This window comes from Urocitellus parryii, chromosome 3 (genome assembly GCF_045843805.1).
Source record: "Urocitellus parryii isolate mUroPar1 chromosome 3, mUroPar1.hap1, whole genome shotgun sequence".
Classification (NCBI taxonomy): Eukaryota; Metazoa; Chordata; class Mammalia; order Rodentia; family Sciuridae; genus Urocitellus; species Urocitellus parryii.
The window spans coordinates 29683284-29708068 of NC_135533.1; the positions used below are offsets into that span (position 1 = coordinate 29683284).

General features: G+C 35.1%; 1 protein-coding gene across 1 annotated transcript in view; it reads left to right on the forward strand.

The window, feature by feature from the left end:
- The window catches only part of Vps50 (VPS50 subunit of EARP/GARPII complex), a 121314-nt gene extending 97449 nt beyond the window's left edge, over nt 1-23865 (forward strand). The window contains exons 23-28 of the mRNA XM_026391546.2: nt 5651-5799; nt 6350-6446; nt 7622-7780; nt 18868-18989; nt 20752-20941; nt 23160-23865. Of these exons, the coding sequence (XP_026247331.1) occupies nt 5651-5799; nt 6350-6446; nt 7622-7780; nt 18868-18989; nt 20752-20941; nt 23160-23279 (837 nt within the window). The 3' untranslated portion in view covers nt 23280-23865. The remainder of the gene's footprint in view (nt 1-5650; nt 5800-6349; nt 6447-7621; nt 7781-18867; nt 18990-20751; nt 20942-23159) is intronic.
- Nucleotides 23866-24785: the final 920 nt, after the last annotated feature.

The window sequence follows — 24785 nt, forward strand, 5'->3', positions numbered from 1 at the left end:
CAGAGAGATAGCCAGGGACTAGATCATGCATTTTACTCTAAGAAAAACAGGAAGCCATTGAAGAAATATAAGCACAAGAGTTGATATGATGTGCCTAATTATTTAAAAGAGAATTATTTGGGCTGCTGTGTATAACAGTTTAGGAGAAAAATGAGGTGGTCTGTCCTAAAGAGTTAGTGGAAAAAGTAGTGAGGGATGGTAGGATTCTGGGTCTGTAGACTCACTGAAATTCATTGATTAGAAGTGGGGTATAAGATTGAAAAGAATCAAGGATGACACTTAACTTGTAGACGTCAGAAATTACCATTACTAGAGGTAGATAAGACTTTTAGGAGGGATGCATTGGAAGAAGATATCAAGAGTTCAGTTTCAAATATCAGATGCACTAAAGGTAAGAGAGTTTGGGGCCAGGTATGTGAGTTTTGTAGTCATTGGAGGGAGATGGCATAAAACTATGGGACTGAATGAAGTCATCAAATGAGAATGTAAATGGAAGTCTGAGGACTGAACTGAGGGTACTCCAGTATTTAAAGTTCAGGGAGATTGACAAATGGCCAGTGGAACAGGAGAAAAAAACAGCAAGGTGTGATGTTCTGGAAACTATGTGAAGAAAGTTTTTCAAAATCAGCTGTGTAGGATGCTGCAGATCAGTTTGAGTATTCAGGGTTGACTGTTGGGTTTGAAGAGACTACCGGGGAACCTTGAGGACAGTTTCTTTGAAGAGGGACAGATGAAAACCTGCTTGGAATAGGTTTGAAAAGAGAAGAGATGGGGAAGACTGTTATATTATTGTTGTTATTATCTTAGTTAACTGAGCTAATGGAGGGCTTGCTCATTCCAGAAGGCATGCCTAGCTAGGTCTTAAGGTACAAAAATAACAAAAGTTGTCCTCACCCTCCAAAATCTCTCCATGAGGTGGAGAGTCAGAAAACAGTCACTAATGTACCTTTTAAACTCGTGTCTGTCTGGGTGGTGGAAACATGAGTAAGATATTCTTTGGAGACTGAGAAAGTTATAGAAAGGATGTGGCTCTTTAAAAATGAGGAGGAAAGAACTAGGGGAGGCAGGGAGAGCTGGTAAGACAGGAGTTTCAGTCAGCCAGGGATGGCAAGTAGCTAGTATGACTAGATCTTAGGGATATGTGGACCACCTCAAAATAAGGCTGGCAAGGTGGCTGTCATCAGTAATACCATGATAATGTGTTCAAACTCTTTTGCTGTAAGGAATGAATTTAGGCTTCCAAATCAGGGAAGTAACAAGAGCACATCTCTGTTTTATAAATATCTCATCAATATTCCAGAAAAATAAGCCAGTTAACTGCGTGGAGACTAAAATAGAAACAGGAGATGCAAGGGCAGCTCTGCATTCAGGGGCTTATTGTTACAGTTTTTATTGTTTGTTTTGTTGTCTCCCCAAACTAGTTTTTAAATTTTGCACACAGAACAATTGTACATATTTGCAGGGTACAGTGAGATGTAAATTCAGTGTACATCATGTAATAATAAAATTAGGGTATTTAGCTTATTCGTCACTTCATAACAATTGTCCTTCCCTGGTAGTGAGAATATCCAACGTCCTTTCTTGCTGTTTTGAAACATTCAGTACAATAGAATTAACCATAGTCACACATTGACCTTAGTCTACAGCTGTGCAGTAGAATACCAGAACTTACTCCTGTAAATTTACAACTGTAAATCTGTAAATTTGTATCTGTTAGCCAATCTGTACCTCTCTGTGCCCTTTTCCCTCCTTTCCCCAGTCAACGGCAGCCAGTCTTCTACTCTCTACTTCTTTAAATTCCACGTATGATTGAGATCACGTGGTACTTGCCTTTGTGTGCATGTCTTTTTTGACTTAATGTAGTGTTCTCCAGGTTTGTCCAGGTTGTCACAAATGAGAGGATTCATTCTTTATAACTTGAATAGTAAGTATTTCATTGTGTATATGTATCACATTTTCTTTGTTCATCCATATATAATTAGTTTAGTCCCATAGCTTTACTATTGTGAGTAGCGCTGCATAAACTTGGGGATGTAGATATTTCTTTAATGTACTGATTTTATTTCCTTTGAATATATATCCAATAGTAATGTTGCTGGATTATATGGTATTTGTGTTTTTAATTTCCTTGGGAGGACTGTGGGGGTGTATCTCAATAGAGTGCTTGCCCTGCATTCTTCCCCAGCATCACACACACACACACACGTACAAATATAGAGTCTCCATACTTTTTCCCTAATGGCTATACTGGATTACATTCCCACCACCAATGCCTATTATCTTTTGTCTTTTTGATATTAGTAATTCTTGGAGTGTGGTAATATCTCATTGTGGTTTTTATTTCCATTTCCCTGATTATTAGTGATTTTTGAATATTTTCTCATGTACTTATTCACCATTTGTGTACATTTTGAGAAATGTGTATTTGGTCTTTTGTTCATTTTTAAATAAGATTACTTGCTTGGATTTTTTTTCCTTTGGAGTTGTTTTGTGTTCCTTATGTTCTGGATATTAACCTTTCATCAGTTTTAAGTTTTTCTCTTATTCTATAGGTCATCTCTCTGCTTGTTATTCTCTTTGCTGGGTAGAAGCTTATTATTTTGATGCAATTTGTCCATATTTGCCTTTGTTATTTCTGCTTTTGGGGTCTTGTCTGAAAAATCCTTGCCCTTTCCAGCGTCTGAAGTGTTTCCTCTGTTTTCTTCTAGTAGTTTCATAATTCAGGTCTTACATTTCAGTCAAATCTATTTATGTATTATGTATTAGGGAGAGAGAAGGTCTAGCCTCATTCTTTTGCATGGGGATATAGTTTTCCCGAAACCATCTGTTGAAAAGTCTGACCTTTCTCCATTGTATATTTTTGGCATCTTTGCCTAAATCAATTGTCCATAAGTGTGTGGATTTATTTCTGAATTCTTTATTCTGTTGCATTGGTCTCTGTGTCTATTTTTATGCCAGTACTGTGCTGGGTTTTTTTTGGGGGGGGTGTTGTTTTTGTAGTTTGTAGCATATTTTGAAGTCAGGTAGTTGGATGCATCCAGTTTTATTCTTTTATACCCTATTAACCTATGGGATATAGCAACAGTAGTTCTCATAAGGAAGTATATAGCAATAAATGCCTATTCAGACATTCTGTTTATTTTATTACAAGTAATAATTACTTATTCATCATTATCTGTTATTTAAATTTATTTATTTGGATTAGTTCAGTTATGACTGTCAAAGGATGGGAGGCCCAACTAAGTAGTGACATCACAAAGGAACAAGAAAGAGAAGTGTCTGTTTAATTTTTTAGTGATGGAATATATATGGAAGGTGAGGAGGAGTGGCAGTTATGAATGATTCCAAGGTTTCTCATTTAGACAGTTATTAAAAAGCCCCTAGAATTGAATAGTACAGGCAACCAGTTGGTATCATACACTGTCTAATTTCATGAATTATGTTTTGTTTTCTTTTGCTTGAGTGTATTTGCTCCCTTTCTAACTGAGCTAAATGAATAAAGGGGATGTAACATTGATTAACTTGCACAGTTCTATAATCATCATTCTCTCTAGAGGAAGAACAGTTATTCTCCAGATAAGGTGTTTTTTTTTTTTAAGAGAGAAGTGGGGATTTTTTAATGTTTACTTTTTTGTTTTTGGTAGACACAACATCTTTATTTTATTTTTATGTGGTGCTGAGGATCGAAACCAGCGCCCCCCGTGCATGCCAGGCAAGTGTACTACCGCTTGAGCCACATCCCCAGCCCTCCACATAAGTTTTAAGTGCTAATGAAGTAATGAGAGATTGAGAGAGACTATCTTTAAAAGAAGATAGGAAATTAAAAGGAATTTTTGAAAATAATATCATTTTCTAATTTGAAAGGTTTTGCAATTTGTATTTTACTGAATTTATAAAAATAAATCATAATTCCAGAATCTTACATAATTGCTAACATTTTTATTCACCTGGAAAATGTTGGCTATTTGGGATTATAGCATTTCTTCAAGCAGTAATCTAGATTTACATTTTTGTACACGTTTAGATTTGTTTACATCCAATTTTTGTGCTAAAATTTCCTTTGAGAGTCTTTTGGCAATTTTTTACTTATATTTGCATTTAATTGTGCTGTCCATTCATGTTCTTACCTTGAAATTCCCATAACCATTTAATGTTTTCCATACTGAAAATAGTACATGAACTGCAGATAATAATGTTTATCATCTCTTTTGTCCCTGTCATTCTATTATTCAATCAAAAATTTAAAACATTTTACTAAAGGATTGGATAAGGTCAAAAGTTACCTATATCCAGGTAAATTTCAAAAATAGCACATCTGCTTAGTATTTATTCTATTTTTTTCTTGCACATTTCTCTTCTGGAGTTTCTTTTCAAAACATAATGAATAGAGTTTGTTGCCATGTCATTATTAGGAAAACTAAGATTATAATTTCCATTTCTAATTCAAGCTACTTGTTAATAGAAATGTATTTGGTTATGAAAGTTCTTCCAGACTTCACACCGTAAAGGGACTTTGATATTATAATATCATTAGTATTGCTTCAAGTCATTTGTTTAGACCCATGCTCCCATGAAGTTGTTCTTTTTACAGTGCAGTTGTGATATCATCAGCTTGACTGCCTCCAAAAGAACAAGATTCTCTTTCTCTGACATTGAATGAGCAACTTTGGGCATATGATGATGTCAGTATTCTAAACAGCATTCCTTCATAATTAGCTTGCTCACCTGAATGTATGTCTGTGAAATGAACTGGCAGCAGTCCTCTGTCAGCTACTCCAGGTGGCCAGTTTAGTGCCTTCTTAATTAATACCTAAGTCTCAAAACAAGCAACAGGCTGTTTGTTTGTAATACAGGATATTTTTCTATGAGTTCCAAGAAGGTATATAACTCATATTCAAATTATTCCTTGCCTAACATCAAAATACTGGAAAGATAAATTAGTAATGAAAGGATTGCTAGTGAAAACGGCATCAGATGAAAATAAAACAGATCTACAGTCTAATGAGTTTTCCTGGTCTCAGGTTAGGCTGCCTCCTTCCTGTTGACTATGTGGCTATTTATCTAAACCATTGCCTATCTCCTGGACAGTACTGAGAAGCCCAACACACCCTGCTCTGCACATCTCTTTCCTTCTCAAGAAAAATCTCTTCCCAGACATATACAATGTAGTTTGTCAGTTTACACCTACCTTATAGTTCTGCCTTTTTTCTGGAGATAATACCGAGGTCACCTTGATGAAGATTTGGGTGTGAAATGATTAATCAAACCCTACTTTATGATTTTGCCAGCTTGGTTATGAAGGATCAATTTCATTTTCCTCATGTATAAGTTCTTGAGGGGCATCTTAATATTGTTGCTATGAAACTTGATTCATAAAGATCCATTCTGTTGGCAGACTCATGGTCTTGCTTGGAAGATAGCATATAGTGTTGTGTGATCTACAGAATAATTTTCACTTATTTTAAAATGGAAAGTTCCAATAGTTACAAAACCAAAAAGCAGGGGGAGAAAAAGAGCTAAAACTAAGTGTAATTAATGTATGCCAATGTGTGTTTTAATTGCAATTCTAATTTTGTCAAACCACATGAGTTTGTTATCATTAGATATGCTGTTTCAGGTGTTATGTAAAATATGTGTGTTGTATTTTCAGGAAGTTTCAGCTGATCCTACTGCCACACTCACAGCAGCAGAAGAAAGAAAGGAGAAGGTACCCAGCCCACACCTCAGTCACCTTGTGGTTTTGACATCTGGGGATTCATTGTATGGGTTGGCAGAAAGAGTAGTAGCCACCGAATCCCTGTAAGTTGTTAAAAACAAAAACAAATCAAAATAACAACAGTAGAAAAAAAAAAACACAGTCACTTTGTCATTAAGTATGGAAGAAAAGTTAGAAAGGTGAACATGTATAATTAGTTTTCTAGCTGTATATGACTGCCACTTTTAAATATCACTTACCTGGTTCTTAGAAATATATGCTAACATAGAGTACCAATTGATTTTTAAAACTGCATGGTTAGTTATCAGTTATACAAATGAAAGGAATGAAGTCTTATAGATTTTGATCTTCAACAGCATAATAATTCTTGCTTTAGGTAAAACTTTAAAAACTGTTATGATATGCTTTATGTATTCCTATCAATAACTGAAGATTCTACATAAACTCTACATATATTATCAGTGTTACATGAACTCGCCCTTGGCGTCAGCAAGAATGCTTCCATTAAATGGGAATATAAGTCTAATGTTAAAGTTTTGCTTTGAGATTTTAAAAGATTACTTATACAAAAACCATTGGCAGTCTCTAAATCCTGCAAGGTTTGTTTACACAGTGATTATTTATTTTCTTTAGGGTATTCCTGGCTGAACAGTTTGAATTCCTTCAGCCACATCTGGATGCTGTGATGCCAGCAGTCAAAAAGCCCTTTCTGCAGCAGTTTTATTCTCAGGTCAGAGATGGTTTTTGTCATTTCAATTGTGAGCAAGATAGGACTGTCACAGATTATTAGGTTGCTTTTGTTTTTTTTACTAGAGATCAGTCTCCAGGTCCCAGGAGAACTGGATAAAACATTCAATCATGGATTCCTATGTTAAGTAAATACTTAGTAAGCACTTCCTAGAACTTTTAGCCTAGTGAGAGAGAAAGAGAAAGCCAAGTTATAATAAAACTATATTTATAATAATGCATAGTAAATGTTTATTATGAAGGAAAAAAGCCATGTCAGCATATTTAACTCAGACAGAGAAGGAGAGAGTTGTAGTTGAGAGAAGCCTGTGTGGAGGAAGCTAGACCAGCCAGGTGGAAAGAGTGATTTGGGGACATATTCCAAATTAAGGGAACAGGATGTATCAAGACCAGAAGATGAGAGAGAGCATGGTGCCTGTATCAGCTGGGGAAACTAAACTTGTCAGAGTGCGGATGAGGGCTAGAGTGACATTCGGGAGCAATATTATAGAAAATGCTCTCTCTCTGGAGTTGGACTTGATTCTCAGGGCACCAGGAAGCTATTGGAGGGATTGAAACAGGTGAGCATTTTCAGGTGTGTGTTTTAGAAGGAGTATGTTGGGGGCGGGGTGAAGAGTGGACTTTGATGATAAGGCTAGGGTCAGGAAACTAGTTGAAGACTCAAGTATGCAAGTGAGAGATAATGGTCAGGTACTGGGAGTGGAAATGGAGATAAGTGGAAGGGTCTGAGTAATAGTTCCTAATCTTCATGAAAATCTCCAGGTCCCTTGTAATTGTAATGTTAATGGTTTCAAGTTTATTCAGTATCTCAAAATTGTATTTTTTTTAAAGAGAGAGAGAGAGGGAGGAGAGAAAGAATTTTAATATTTATTTTTTAGTTTTCGGCGGACACAACATCTTTGTTTGTATGTGGTGCTGAGGATCGAACCCAGGCTGCACGCATGCCAGGCGAGCGCGCTACGGCTTGAGCCACATCCCCAGCCCTCAAAATTGTATTTTGAGTAAGGGCTTGGCCCTCTCATTAAAATACTTTCATAATTCAAGTCTCCAAATATAGTGTTTTATTTTTATTTTTAGATATGATAGATGCTAAAACTGGCAAAATGTTCATTATAAATTAAAAAGTAATTGTCTTCATTTCTGTAAAATGTATTTTAGACAGTCTCAACTGCTAGTGAACTACGCAAACCAATTTATTGGATTGTAGCCGGTAAAGCCATCGATTATGAACAGATGCTGCTCCTAATGGCTAATGTGAAATGGGATGTAAAAGAAATCATGTCACAGCATAACATATACGTAGATGCATTGTTAAAGGTATGATGTTCTCCAGTTCCAGCCATTTACCACCAAATGACATAATTTTATTTTTCTTTATGACTGAATAAAATGCCATTTTATACACACACACATCCACACACATCCACACAAATACATACATATATAGATACATATACATACATGTTCTCTGTGTGTGTGTGTGTGTGTGTGTGTGAGTGAGAGAGAGAGAGAGAGAGAGAGAGAGAGAGAGAGAGAGACATTTTCTTTATCCATTCTGTTCATGTTTACCTAGACTGGTTCCATAACTTGGCTATTGGGAATTGTGCTGCTATAAATGTAGGAATGCATGTGTCACCTATGGTGTGCTGATTTTAGTTCTTTTGGATAAATACTGAGGAGTGGGCTACCTGGGTCATATGGGTCTATTCCTTGTCTTTTGATAAATCTCCATACTGATTTCCAAAGTGGGTGTATTAATTTGCAGTTCCACCAGCAACATATGAGTATTCTTCTTCCCTGCATCCTTGCCAGAATTTAAAATTATTTGTATTCTTGAATGCCATTCCAACTGAAGTGAGATGAAATCTCAATGAGTTTTGATTTGCATTTCCTTGATTTCTAAGAATGTTGAATGTTTTTCATTTATTGGTTGCCCGTTTTCATTTCTTTTGAGAAATTCCTGTCAAGTTTAAATTTGCCCATTTCTTGATTGGGTTATATGGATTCTGGTTTTGTTTGTTTTTTGAAGTTCTTTATATATTCTGCATATTAATTCTGTACCAGAAGAGTAGCTTCTCATATTCTGTCAGCTCTATATTCTTACTCTTGTTTGTTATACAGAAGCTTTTTAATTTGATGGCATCTCATTACTGATTCTTGATTTTATTTGTTTAGCTTTAGGAATCATGGAAATCAGTGCCTGCACCTACATGTTGGAGTGTTGACCCTGTATTTTCTTCTAGCACTTGCAGAGTTTCTGGTCAGATTCTTTGGTCTTTGATACACGTTGAGTTGACTTTTGTGCATGGTGAGAGATAAAGATTAGTTTCATTTTTCTAGGAGATCTAGTTTGATTTTTTTTTATATAGGTAGTTCCAGTTTTCCTAGCACAATTTGTTTAAAAGGCTGTCTTTCCTCCAGGGTATGTTTTTGGTATCTTTGTAGAGTATCAGATGACTGTAACTATGTGGACTTTTCTCTGTATCTTCTATTCTTTTCCATTGGTCTTCATGTCTGTTTCTTGTTTCTTTTTTCTTTCTTTTTTTTAACTCTTGCTTTGTAGTATAATTTGAGATCAGGAATTGTGATGCCTTCAGCATTGCTGTTATTGTTTAGAATTACTTTGACATGGATCTTTTATTCTTCCAAATGAATTTTAGGGCTGCTTTGTCTAGTCCTGTGAAAAATGTCATTGGTATTTTGATGGGGAATGCATCCAATCTGGAGATCACCTTTGATAATATGTCCATTTTAACAATATAAATTTGGCCTATCCAAAAACATGGGAGGTCTTTCCATCTTATATCTTTTTCAGTTTCTTTAGCATTTATAATTTTCATTGTACAGGTCTTTTGCCTCCTTGGTTAGATGTATTCCAAGATTTTTTTTCTTTTTGAGAATATTGTGAATGAGATTGTTTTCTTAATTTCTTTTTCATCAGGTTCATTATTGGCATACAGAAAAGCTACTGATTTTTTGTGTCCATTTTATATTCTCCTACTTTGCTGAGTTTGTTTATTACATCCAGAAGTTTTTTGGTGGAGGCTTTTTTTTTTTTAGCGGGGGGTGGAGGGGGTGGTGGAGGGTCTTCTAAATGTAGGATCATGACTAAAAACAGAAACAATTTAACTTTGTCTTTGCCTATTTGTATCTCTTTAATCACCTTGCTTAATTGCTCTGGCTAAAATTTCAAGTTCTATAATCAAATAGGAGTGGTGAGAGTCCACTGAGTCAAGAAGATACTTCTGTTTAGTTAGATGTTATCTCTATAGTTTAGTGTGTATAATCAATAGCAAGTGACCTTGTCCTTGATAATTTCAAGTTATTTTTTCTATGAATCATTACTTTTGCAACATGTCATGCAAATAGCCCTTTGTATTCAGTGACTTGCATTTATAAGTTTCCTGGAAAGAATCATACTGTCTTTTTTTCAATTTATGTATGAATAGATATTAATAGATAACCTGACATGTGTCATGCTCTAGTAGAAATACTGGCAATATAATTGTGAATTAAGGAACTTACGTGCCCTCAGGGAATTTACATACCAGAGCAGAGACAGCAGCAAACGGATGAATTGATACGTAATGTCAAGTGATAAATAGTGCTGCAAAAAAAATAATAATAATAAAATAAACCAGCTAAAGAGAGGAAGGAAATGACACAATGTGAGTGAGAGAGAAACACCATTTTTATACTCTAGTCACAAAAGAACTTTGATAAACTGAGTGGAGAAGAAGCCTGAAGGAAGTAAGTAACTGAGCCATATGGGTATTTGAGGTTAGGAAAGAAAATCTTAGAAAATGAAAAAGCAGTTTTCAGAAAGTTTTGTTTTTGCATATTTGCCAATGAATAGAAATTGACTTTTTTTTAATTGTTGGTAGTTCAAAACATTACACAGTTCTTAATATATCATATTTCACAGTTTGATTCAAGTGGGTTATGAACTCCCATTTTTACCCCGTATACAGATTGCTGTATCACATCAGTTACACTTCGATTGATTTACATATTGCCATTCTAGTGTCTGATGTATTCTGCTGTCTGTCCTATTCTCTACTATCCCCCCTCCCCTCCCCTCCCCTCTTCTCTCTCTACCCCCTCTACTGTAAATCATTTCTTCCACTTGTATTATTCTTCTCTTACCCCTCCTTTCCTCTTATATGTAATTTTGTATAACCCTGAGGATCAACTTCCATTTTCATGCAATTTCCCTTCTCTCTCCCTTTCCCTCCCACCTCTCATCCCTGTTTAATGTTAATCTTCTTCTCTAGCTCTTCCTCCCTACCCTGTCCTTAGTTATTCCCCTTATATCAATGAAGTCATTTGGCATTTGTTTTTTAAGGATTGGCTAGCTTCACTTAGCATAATCTGCTCCAATGCCATCCATTTCCCTCCAAATTCTATGATTTTGTCATTTCTTAATGCAGAGTAATACTCCATTGTGTATAAATGCCACATTTTTTTATCCATTCATCTATTGAAGGGCATCTAGGAAACTGACTTTTTAAAACACTCCTTTTATCTCATTTTCACCATCCTTCTTACCTTCTTATCAAAGGCAATAAATAGTAGCCTGGGACATGTGAGAACTGATAAAGCTGTGGGCTAGGGAGAGCAGCATAATAGTCTGTTGTGCCCACTCCCAGCTACTTATGATGTCCTTCTGGAGTCCTCTCCCCAGATTCAAGGGACTTTGAGTAAGCAGTGTAGAGGAGTCTCCATAGAGATATAAGGGGTGAGTGAAAAACAGGGTACTTTGTGTTTACTACCCTAGACTTCAAAGAACACTGACCTTGAAAAATAATGAAAGAACAACTCTGTTTCTAAAACACTCAGAAGATTTCAATTCCAAATTTTAACCTGAAATATAAAAGATAAATATAATTTATAAATATGTCACCCCCTCTTTATTAACTTTGTGTTTTTGAAAAGTTGTGACATGCTGTTTTAATTCATGTAGGCTACTGTAACAAATGCAATAGACTGGGTAGTTTATAAATAACAAATTATTGTTATTTCTCACAGTTCTGGAGGTTCAAAAGCCCAATGGGGCTGGAGTTGTGGCTCAGCGGTAGAGCACTCACCTAGCATATGAGAGGCCCTGGGTTCGATCCTCTGCATCACATAAAAATAAATAAATAAAGATATTGTGTCCATCTAAAAACTAAATATTAAAAAAAAAAAGCCCAAGATTGATTGGTAGCTGGTGTGAGGCCCCAAATTCTTATAGATGTCACCTTCTTGGTGTATCCTCACATGACAAAAGGGGTGTGGCAGCTCTATGGGGCCTCTTTTTATTAATTATTTATTTTAATTAGGTATATATGACAGCAGAATGAATTTTGCTTCATTGTACACAAATGCAGCACAGCTTTTCATTTCTCTGGTTATATACCATCTAGCATTGGACCATATGTGCAGTCATACATGTACCTAGGGTAATGATGTCCATCTCATTCCACCATCTTTCTGGCCCCCATGCTTCCTCCCCAATCCTCTCTTTCCTTTGCCCAATCAATTTCCTTCATTTTTCTCCTGCCACATCCCCCTCCATATGAATCAGCATCCACTTATCAGAGAGAATATTCGGCCTTTGGTTTTTGGGGATTGGCTTACTTTGCTTAGCATCATATTCTCCAACTCCATCCATTTACCTGCAAATGCCATGATTTTATTCTCTTTTAATGCTGAGTAATATTCCATTCTGTATATATACCACAGTTTATTTAGCCATTCATCTATTGAAGGGAACCTGGGTTGCTTCCACAGTTTAGCTATTGCTAATTGAGCTGCTATAAACGTTGATGTAGCTGCGTTACTATTGTAGGCTGATTTTAAGTCCTTTGAGTACAGACCAAGGAGTGGGATAGCTGAGTCAAATGGTGGTTCCATTCCAAGTTTTCTAAGGCATCTCCATACTGCTTTCCAGATTAGTTGCACCAATTTGCAGTCCCACCAGCAAAGTACAAGTGTGCCATTTTCCCCACTTCCTTGCCAACATTTATTGTTGTCTGTGTTCTTTTTTTTTTTTTTTTTTTGTGTGTGTGTGTGTGTGTGTGTAAACCTTGGTTTTTATTTTTTATTTTATTTTTATTTTTTTTCTTTAATTTTTATTGTTGGTTATTCAAAACATTACACAGTTCTTGACATATCATATTTCACACTTTGATTCAAGTGGGTTGTGAACTCCCATTTTTACCCTGTATACAGATTGCAGCATCACATCGGTTACACATCCACTGTTTTACATATTGCTATACTAGTGTCTGTTGTATTCTGCTGCCTTTCCTATCCTCTACTATCCCCCATCCCCTCCCCTCCCATCTTCTCTCTCTACCCCATCTACTGTAATTCATTTCTCCCCCTTGGTTTTTTTTTTCCCCCTTTCCCCTCACTTCCTCTTGTATGTAATTTTGTATAACCATGAGGGTCTCCTTCCATTTCCATGCAATTTCCCTTCTCTTTCCTTTTCCCTCCCGCCTCTCACCCCTGTTTAATGTTAATCTTCTTCTCATGCTCTTCCTCCCCACTCTGTTCTTAGTTACTCTCCTTATATCAAAGAAAACATTTGGCATTTGTTTTTTAGGGATTGGCTGGCTTCACTTAGCATAATCTGCTCTAATGCCATCCGTTTCCCTGCAAATTCTATGATTTTCTCATTTTTTAATGCAGAGTAATACTCCATTGTGTATAAATGCCACATTTATTTATCCATTCGTCTATTGAAGGACATCTAGGTTGGTTCCACAGTCTTGCTATTGTGAATTGTGCTGCTATGAACATCGATGTAGCAGTGTCCCTGTAGCATGCTCTTTTAAGGTCATTAGGGAATAGACCAAGAAGGGGAATAGCTGGGTCAAATGGTGGTTCCATTCCCAGCTTTCCAAGAAATCTCCATACTGCTTTCCAAATTGGCTGCACCAATTTGCAGTCCCACCAGCAATGTACAAGTGTACCCTTTTCCCCACATCCTCACCAGCACTTGTTGTTGTTTGACTTCATAATGGCTGCCAATCTTACTGGAGTGAGATGGTATCTTAGGGTGGTTTTGATTTGCATTTCTCTGACTGCTAGAGATGGTGAGCATTTTTTCATGTACTTATTGATTGATTGTATGTCCTCCTCTGAGAAGTGTCTGTTCAGGTCCTTGGCCCATTTGTTGATTGGGTTATTTGTTTTCTTATTGTTTAATTTTTTGAGTTCTTTGTATACTCTGGATATTAGGGCTCTATCTGAAGTGTGAGGAGTAAAGATTTTTTTCCCAGGATGTAGGCTCCCTATTTACCTCTCTTATTGTTTCTTTTGCTGAGAAAAAACTTTTTAGTTTGAGTAAGTCCCATTTGTTAATTCTAGTTATAAACTCTTGTGCTATGGGTGTCCTATTGAGGAATTTGGAGCCTGACCCCACAGTATGTAGATCGTAGCCAACTTTTTCTTGTATCAGACGCCTTGTCTCTGATTTGATATCAAGCTCCTTGATCCATTTTTTGCATGGCGAGAGAAAGGGATTCAGTTTCATTTTGTTGCATATGGGTTTCCAGTTTTCCCAGCACCATTTGTTGAAGATGCTATCCTTCCTCCATTTCATGCTTTTAGCCCCTTTATCAAATATAAGATAGTTGTAGTTTTGTGGATTGGTTTCTGTGTCCTCTATTCTGTACCATTGGTCCACCCGCCTGTTTTGGTACCAGTACCATGCTGTTTTTGTTACTATTGCTCTGTAGTATAGTTTGAAGTCTGGTATCGCTATACCGCCTGATTCACACTTCCTGCTTAGCATTGTTTTTGCTATTCTGGGTCTTTTATTTTTCCATATGAATTTCATAATTGCTTTATCTATTTCTACAAGAAATGCCGTTGGGATTTTGATTGGCATTGCATTGAACCTATAGAGAACTTTTGGTAATATCGCCATTTTGATGATGTTAGTTCTGCCTATCCATGAACAGGGTATGTTTTTCCATCTTCTAGGATCTTCTTCTGTTTCTCTCTTTAGGGTTCTGTAGTTTTCATTGTATAAGTCTTTCACCTCGTTTGTTAGGTTGATTCCCAAGTATTTTATTCTTTTTGAGGATATTATGAATGGAGTAGTTGTCCTCATTTCCATTTCAGAGGATTTGTCGCTGATATACAGGAATGCCTTTGATTTATACGTGTTGATTTTATATCCTGCCACTTTGCTGAATTCATTCATTAGCTCTAATAGTTTCTTTGTAGACCCTTTTGGGTCTGCTAGGTATAGAATCATGTCATCTGCAAATAGTGATAATTTAAGGTCTTCTTTTTCTGTTTTTATGCCTTTAATTTCTTTCGTCTGTCTAATTGCTCTGGCCAGTGTTTCGAGAACTGTGTTGAACAGAAGTGGTGAGAGAGGGCATCCCTGTCTTGTTCCAGATTTTAGAGGGAATGCCTTCAATTTTTCTCCATTCAGAATGATGCTGGCCTGAGGCTTAGCATAGCTTGCTTTTACAATATTGAGGTATGTTCCTGTTATCCCTAGTTTTTCTAGAGTTTTGAATATAAAGGGATGCTGTACTTTGTCAAATGCTTTTTCTGCATCTATCAAGATGATCATATGGTTCTTTTTTTAAAAAAAATATTTTTTTTTTAAAGAGAGAGAGAGAGAATTTTTAATATTTATTTTTTTTTAGTTCTCGGCGGACACAACATCTTTGTTGGTATGTGGTGCTGAGGATCGAACCCGGGCTGCACGCATGCCAGACGAGCGCGCTACTGCCTGAGCCACATTCCCAGCCCAATCATATGGTTCTTATTTTTAAGTCTATTGATGTGGTGAATAACATTTATTGATTTCCATATATTGAACCAGCCTTGCATCCCAGGGATGAATCCTACTTGATCATGGTGCACGATTTTTTTGATATGTTTTTGTATCCGATTCGCCAGAATTTTATTGAGGATTTTTGCATCTAGGTTCATTAGAGATATTGGTCTGTAGTTTTCTTTCTTTGAAGTGTCTTTGTCTGGTTTAGGAATTAAGGTGATGTTGGCCTCGTAGAATGAATTTGGAAGTTCTCCCTCTTTTTCTATTTCCTGGAATAGCTTGAAAAGTATTGGTATTAGTTCCTCTTTAAAGGTTTTGTAAAACTCTGCTGTATACCCATCCGGTCCTGGGCTTTTCTTAGTTGGTAGTCTTTTGATGGTTTCTTCTATTTCCTCAATTGATATTGGGTCTGTTTAGGTTGTCTGTATCCTCCTGACTCAATCTGGGCAGATCATATGACTTAAGAAATTTATGGATGCCTTCACTATCTTCTATTTTATTGGAGTATAAGGATTCAAAATAATTTCTGATTATCTTCTGTATTTCTGAAGTGTCTGTTGTGATATTTCCTTTTTCATCCCGTATGCTAGTAATTTGAGTTCTCTCTCTCCTCTTTGTTAGCATGGCTAAGGGTCTGTCGATTTCATTTATTTTTTCAAAGAACCAACTTTTAGTTTTGTCAATTTTTTCAATTGTTTCTTTTGTTTCGATTTCATTAATTTCAGCTCTGATTAGATTTCAAGCCAAAGTTAATCAAAAGGGATAAAGAGGGACACTACATACTGCTCGAGGGAACCATACACCAACAAGACCTAACAATCATAAATTTATATGCCCCAAACAATGGTGTAGCTATGTTCATCAAACAAACTCTTCTCAAGTTCAAGAGTCTAATAGACCACCATACAATAATCATGGGAGACTTCAACACACCTCTCTCACCACTGGACAGATCTTCCAAACAAAAGTTGAATAAGGAAACTATAGAACTTAATAACACAATTAATAACCTAGACTTAATCGACATATATAGAATATACCACCCAACATCAAGCAGTTACACTTTTTTCTCAGCAGCACATGGATCCTTCTCAAAAATAATTCATATATTATGTCACAGGGCAACTCTTAGACAATATAAAGGAGTAGAGATAATACCATGCATCTTATCTGATCATAATGGAATGAAACTGAAAATCAAAGATAAAAGAAGGAAGGAAAAATCATGCATCACTTGGAGAATGAACAATAGGTTACTGAATGATCAATGGGTTATAGAAGACATCAAGGAGGAAATTAAAAAATTCTTAGGGATAAATGAAAACACAGACACAACATATCGGAATCTATGGGACACATTGAAAGCAGTTCTAAGAGAAAAATTCATTGCTTGGAGTTCATTCCTTAAAAAAAGAAAAAACCAACAAATAAATGATCTCACACTTCATCTCAAAATCCTAGAAAAAGAAGAGCAAAACAACAGCAAAAGAAGTAGAAGGCAAGAAATAATTAAAATGTCTGTGTTCTTAATAACTGCCATTCTGACTGGTGTGACATGAAATCTTAGAGTAGTTTTGATTTCCATTTCTGTAATTACTAGAGATGTTGGACTTTTTTTTATATATTTGTTGGTTGAATGTATATCTTCTGAGAAGTGTTTGTTCAGCTCCTTAGCCCGTTTATTGATTGGGTTGTTTTTTTTTTTTTTTTTTGTTTTGTTTTTTTTTTTTTTGGTGTTAAGTTGTTTTGAGTTCTTTATATATCCTGGAGATTAGTGCTCTATCTGACCTGTGTGTGGAAAAAATTTACGCCTAAAATGTTGGCTCTCTTTTTACCTCATTGATGGGGCCTCTTTTATAAAAGCACTATTTCTCTCCATGAGAGATCTACTCTCCCGATCTAATTGTCTTCTAGAAGGCCCCACTGCTAATACACCATCACCCTGGGAGTTGGGATTTCCCCGTGTGAATTTTGGGGGAACACAGACATTCAGACCACAGCATATGCCAAGTGTAGTACTCCCAGGGCTGCAAGAAAGAAAACTTATACACTCAGTGATTATATATGATAGTAGAAGGAGGCTAGTGGCTTCAATTATTCTTAATTCTAAGAAACATGATTATTATAGAGAAGAACCTATAATAATTAGTGTTATTCGGGTTATTAACTTGAACCCAACTCTGCGCAACTTAAGTAAGGCCTTCTTTAAGCAAAAAGTTAATTATCTATGAGAACTTTTATTCTTTCACTACTACTTTTCCAAGTTTCAATCAGGTGAAAGCCTGCTTTTGTTGTCCCCAGAGAATTGTAAAATGAAAAAGTTTTATTATTCATTTAACAGCCAGCATTCTTGGACATTGAATTTAGCAATAAGTAGAATGTCATTTTTTACAGGAAGCATATAGCTTTATTTTTAAAATAGGTATTAATGAGAAGTGTTAGATTGTGTGACTCTTGAAATCCAAAGCTGTTTATCATAGCAAATGAATAAATAACTAAAAAATACTACTGCTCTGCTAGATTCATGAAATGAAACAATAGATGAAGAGCAATTATTTATTTAACTCTAATTTTCATAGGTAAGCTTAGTGAATTGGCATTTTAAAAAATAATTTAAAGCAAGCAATTGTTAAAAATGAGTCAGTAAGAGAATTGTGGTTTAAGAAGTAGCAAAAGAGCAAAAGATAACACATTAATCGTTACGTAGTTGGTTGACTGGAGATGATCAGATTTGCTGTTTTTTCTTTCACATTGGAACACTTGAACATACATTGGCTCTAACTTAATATTGTGTTGCTTCTCTATTCAGAAAACATAATTAAAACATGATTTTAAGCTTTCACTTTATTTGAAATAAATTGCCAAGAAAGGGTCAGCAGTCTTTATTTTTATAAATGAACATATTTAGTTGATAATAGTACAAAGAGACCGTTCATTGAAGGATGCATTATCTACTATGGAATTATTGAGGTTAATCAATTGTGTGTGTGTGTGTGTGTGTGTGTGTGTGTGTGTGTATGTGTGTGTTTAACAGGTATGTTATAAATGTTGACAGACAATAAAAATATTCTAGGTTTTTGGTAGGAAATAGAAAAATATTTTTTCTTTGTACTAAAAATTTGTAGTTATGACTTTTAAATTATTTGGTATATTAGAATTTATTTAGTTTCACAGAATGTTTAAGGAAAGGAATAATTTTTCAGATTGCTTTCCAAAGAGTATAACCACAAATTAGAAATAATTAACTTTGAGTTGAAGGCTTATTTTTTTGTTTTGTTTTTTGTTTTCAAACTGGGTTTCTCAAATATTTTTTAAAAACCAAATTTTGTTCATTTACCTCTTTTAGTTCATTGTGACAACCATTGGCAATTTTGAGTTATAGATACATTTGGACATTGTTAAAGATAAAATGGAGTTTATTCTGTACTATACATAATCTGTTCATAATTTTAAAATCTGTATATTACATCTAAATTATCTCTAGCATTGGTCTCTTTTTGTTTTGCTTGGTTTGATTCTAAGTCTTTGTTATTTTCTTCATTCACTTTTATGGGAAAGCACTCTGGTATTTTTTTATAATGATAATCACATAAGGCCATAACTTTTGTCTTCTTAGGAATTTGAGCAGTTTAACAGAAGGTTAAATGAAGTTTCTAAGAGAGTTCGTATACCCTTGCCTGTGTCTAATACACTTTGGGAACATTGTATACGATTGGCTAATAGGACTATTGTGGAAGGGTAAGTTTTTCTGGGCAGCACCCTGTTTCTTAAACAATAAAATACATGAATAGCATTAAATGTTAGCAGTAATGGATGGAAAGAATTGGTAGAAATAACAACAAATAGTAGATAAGTTTGGAATCTGATTAGAGAATAAGCCATAAATGTCACCATGCCTGTCTCTGTATTTTATTATCTTCTTAGTAATACCTAATAATAATATCTTTATAATAATGATTATTTCCAACATTTATTTAGCACTGTTATTTATAGAACCAGACATTTCACAGGATTATATCACCAAAGCCTGAGTTACCTTCTTTTGATAGATACTGTTATCTATCTTTTGATAGATACTGTCTATCAGTGATAAAACTTAGACTCAGAAATCAAGGTTCAAAAAGGTATATAACTTGTCCAAGTTTAAAGGTTGAGAAGGCATATGGACTCCTGATTTCTGATGGCAAAGTCAATCCTCATAACCCATGTATCCCTGTTAATCATTCTGTCAGTTAAAACTCTATAAATCTTCTATGTGTGAAGTTTATAGATCAGTCAGTAGTAATTCTGCTACTCACTCGTCTGTCCACAACATCTAGAACACAAAAAGTATCAGTAATACATTTAAAACATTTCCAAAAGGCATAGAGCTATTTTAAAGATCATGCACAGTGATCTAGAGTTACACATCAATTGAATTTTCATACTCTTGTTAATCTAATTTCTTCTTAGTTCTCATTTGTTATAAAAGAATGAATTAGCAGGGCACAGTGGCACATGTCTGTAATCCTAGCGGTTTGGGGGGCTAAAACAGGAGGACTGCGAGTTCAAAGCCAGCCTCAGCAAAAAGCGAGGTGCTGAACAACTCAGTGAGACCCTGTCTCTAAATAAAATGCAAAGTAGGGCTGGGAATGTGGCTCAGTGGTCTAGTACTACTGAGATTAATCCTTGGTAGCCAAAAAGCAGAATAAATTAATAGAAAAGTGATGGTGATGAAATGACAGTCATCTTGGCAAAAAAAAAACTGAACAATCTCAACTGAAAAGTATTTTCAATAAATTTGTGTAGAAAAAGGAATAATATATGTTAGACTTCAATATAAAACACTTAGGAGAAAAAGCTTGATCACTTTAATATTATAATTTGTGATTTTCTTGCAAATTTTCTTAGGGGAAATCCCTTACACCCTAAGGTTGAGTTTTCCATGGTATGTAAAATTGATTAAAGAATTGAGACACTGATTTGAGTAATAATATGTCTATACTGTTAAGGTTGATATATTTGTCCTTATTGCTAATCCACCTGAAAATGCATAGTGTTTTAATAGTGTAGGGTATTGGAATAAGTCTGCAGATTGTTTTATCATGGAAGTAGTATGGTGTTCATGGGAGAATTATTTCATTTGTTTCCTTTGAGTTGAATAGTTACAATATTGAATAGTTTAATAAAACTAGGATTACTTTGGAACATTCAAAGCTTAGTTTCATCAATAATGCAATTAGCTACAGAGAACTAGAGTCTGTAGAGAAATGAAGAACCTTGAAGTTGCTTGATATCTTTGCTTTGCAAATAGGAAACTTGAAGACCAGATGGGGAAAATGACCTTTTTATTATTATTTTTTTAACCAGGTAGGTAAATGACAGGGCTTGAACACAACTCACTCCTGACACAAGGCTCATGTGCTTTTTTTCCTGAACTCACTTATTTCTGGACAGTCTATCCAAATGCGGTTTAGAGAAGAGATGGTTATTTATATTGTCTCATTATTGTATATCTTAGATATGCCAACGTCAAGAAGTGCAGTAATGAGGGTCGTGCCTTGATGCAATTGGATTTTCAACAGTTTTTAATGAAACTTGAAAAGCTAACAGATATTAGACCCATTCCTGATAAAGAATTTGTGGAAACCTATATCAAAGCCTACTACCTAACTGAGAATGACATGGAACGCTGGATCAAAGAGCACAGGGTGAGTTGGAGAACAGTTAATTAAGTTTTCATTCCTTTCCTTTGTGCTTGTCTGAAATCTTATATAATTCAAAACCATGAAAATGAAAAAAAATTTGCTTTTTTAGCATAAATTACTTAGGTCAGTTCTTTACAATACTGAGACTGTCAATATACACAGCTCTATACCTAATCAAATCCTTTTGAGCCCTTCTGAACTATTCACAGTAATTATCTGATATACAGCCAAGTCAAAACATTGACCATATTTTTCCTGCATTTGTGTTGTAGGAAAAAACTAAAGCCGGTTAACATCAAGAAAGATTGAATACAATAACATTGTAATGATTCCTAAGCTATATAGTCTGTTATAAAATTCAAACCTTCTTATACCTCTCAGTAATGCAGTGGTAACATCATTAGGGCGCCATTATTAGTGATGATTGATGGTATTATTTACATGGCTTACTTAATGTGTACCCAGCATTAAATATTACCTTTGATACAAATTTGATTATTTTTCTTTTGTGTGAATGTTTAGATAAGTAAAGAAAAATACTGTTCATTTTTATTTAGGATACTGAATTTTCAGCACAGTTTAACTCAGAACACATCACTTAAACTTGCTTGGTATGGGGACCTTTCTGTATGATTCTTATATCATTTGTCTGGATAGGCAGTATGTGAAGATGGATTTAATGAAAATATGCAAAGCATAGAAAAATTATCATTAAATCTTATTGCTTTAATAAATCCAGTGTTCACATTTACTTAGGCTATGAACATCATAGGTAAAAGTTAAGTAACATTTTATTTCGTTTGGGTAAGGAAAATAAAGAATTATTTGTATTTACCTAATCTGAGTCATCCTTTTGAGGCCGAGTTTCTGTAAAAAGAGGAAATGAACTTTAGCCTAGAGCATCAGCATTAGATGAATTTTGTATGAGCTTCCCACTTGTGTGTTGGAAGCTAAATATCGAAGTAGATGTTATTTTCAGTGATTCAGACCAAGTAATCCAAGAATTGAGAAAACTTCCACACATTTTGCCCCAATGACGTTTGAGAACCAAAATGCTAAATCTGTATGTAGATGGACTACTGAATGTTGCCAGAATCCACTTAGTTGAATAAGCTGTAAATACTTCCAAGTTGATACTGAGAAAGAGCCCAGCTTTGAAGCATTCATTATTTAGTGCAATAAACAATATCCATTTGGGATTTTCTTGTTTTAATGTAGGGTACTGAATATTTTTAAGTTGGTATTTTGGAAGAGCTTTAACTTATTAAATGTCTGTATTCAATGACAATTTCTCAGCAGCAGAAGGGACTTTCCAGAGAAACTATCTACAATGGCAAGTCCAGTGCTGGATACTCACTGAGTGCTGACTGGTTAAATGAAATTCTTTGCCAGGTGGTGACAGTGCTCTCAGAGGGCAGAAACACAAGCAGAGCAGTTTGCTAAGCTTTTAGACGAACTCTCCCTTATACTTTGGAAGTGTATTGCCTTTAGTGTTTACTTAAAATAAAGACAGAGGTGATACTACACAATAATCATTCCCTGTCTGATCTCTTTATGTTCAACCTCCAACCAAATCATTGTGCAAACATTTCTGATGAAATGCTCTTCATTCTCATCCTAGCAATTCATTGTCTGAAACTCAAGAACCAGTTAGATATGGATAGTGAAAGATACTCAGTCTTAGTTTTATACACTATCTACCATTTATAATACCAGGTTTTAAAAATAATAACTGCCTGATTCTTGTTACCATGTTCATTTTTTGCCTCTTAGAAAAGTTGTTGTTCAGTTGGAGGTTTTTTCTTTTTTTTTTTTTTGGTTGTTGGTTTTTATCAACTAAAGTTTTTTATAGAGTAATCAAATTTTTGAAAGTTTGAAACTCCTGTATATTTTGATAATTGAATAGCAAAGAATACCACAGAAATAAGCAGAAAATTTGTCCTTTGAAGTGATAAAAAGCAAGCAAGGGCACCTCAGATTGCCTTCAACATTAAAACAGATCCTATTCCTTCCTGATTTAAGTGTATATTACACTATCCTCATTCCTTGTGTTTAGAGCTCAGTAAGCAACTTTTCTTCTGAGTCCTAAGTCTAATTTCCACTTTTTGTCACTGGTTTAAGTACTCAGAGCTATCCAGTACCCGAATATCTGCCTGTTATTTTATTGCATTGATAGATCCATGTCTTTACTATTACTAAATCTGATTCTTTCTTTGAGCAGGAATATTCAACAAAGCAGCTGACCAATCTGGTGAATGTTTGCCTAGGATCCCATATCAATAAGAAAGCAAGACAGAAACTTTTAGCAGCTATAGATGATATAGACCGACCTAAAAGATAATGAACTCAGCTCGTTTTCCTCAGTGACATCAGTCTCAGCATACATGACATGAAAGCCAGTTTTCATGCACTCCTGACAACTGTCTGCTAAGAAAACTCTGTGCATGTTCTTTTCAACTGGAAAGTGGAAAACATTGAAGTGTATGTGGTGTTCTCAATGGCTTTATATGCTCTGGTGTCTTCTCTTCAGCTTTTGTTGTAATCCTTTTCCTGAAATGATATTATTGCCTCATCGTAACTATTGTTATTTGACTACAATTATACATTTACAGAAGAATGTATCATAAATTATAATTAGAAGGAACATTGGCTAATATATCTATGAGCGGCTTTTAGAGAATGAATTTATGTTGACATATTTTCACTCTCTGAACTTTAGTTCTTACTAGGCATAATAAGAAAGGATTAATGTACAGTATTTCCTAATTATGAGTGCTGCATGAGAATTAAAAAGTACAAGTAAGTAAAAGAGTTGAAAAATCAGTATGTTCTGTTTTTAAATGTCAAAATTTATGTGAGTGAATTTGGTTATGACCAAAGTGATCATAAATGATGAAATTTAATAAATATTATACTCTTAATGATCAGCCTGTGTGAGACTGTATTTTGATATTTTTACCTGGCAGACATATTTCATGAAAGTGTAATGTAATTTTTAGCACATTTCTGATTATTTTATATCCGGAATCCAGTGGTGAGAAGAAATTTCATTGTATGCCTTTTCAGTGTCTGAGTACTATATAGAATGATGATTATGCAATTTTTAAATCTTTCTTCATAAAAATATTCTATGGAATAGGATATTTTATACAGACTTTGCTTTTTTTTACTTTGCTTTTTGTCATAGGACAGCAAAACCTGGGTTGAGTAACTCAGGAAAGAACTGTGTGCTAATCAAGCCTAAATGTAGGGTCATATGTTCATCTGCTTAAATATGTGCTTTCTAACTCAGGTGTGTAATAATAGGAGCGTAGCCAATGATGAATTTCAGAACTCAGTTAGTCTCTAGTAATGTTAAGTACCATTCCTCCAAACTTTGGAATGGAGCCAGGAATCATCTTAACAATATATGACATGACATGAATATCAATTTCCCATGCATGCACTTATGGCAGCTATTTAATAAGAAATTTTGTGTGTATGTTCTTTCTGACTGACGAATGGATGACCTCTGCGCTTGAGTGATGTTGGCACAGTGATTACTGTGCATGATCTGTAACATCAGTAGCTCACTGAATCCTAAGGAGTTTAATTGGAAATAGGCCTTGTGTCCTGGGAGTCTTGAGGTGCTGAAGTGAAAGGCATTGGGTGGCACATGGTCAGGCATGGAGGTGTCCATTCATCCTTGCAAATGTCCAAGACCTGTGTATTATAACATGAGGCACTTGTAGCATATTTTTGTATATGGGTGTGTATATATATGGGAGTTGACTTTTATTTTGAGCCTCTCAGTTCACAGTTCACTTACTGATGATTTAGAACTTTCCTTTTGTAGAAAGATGATCTG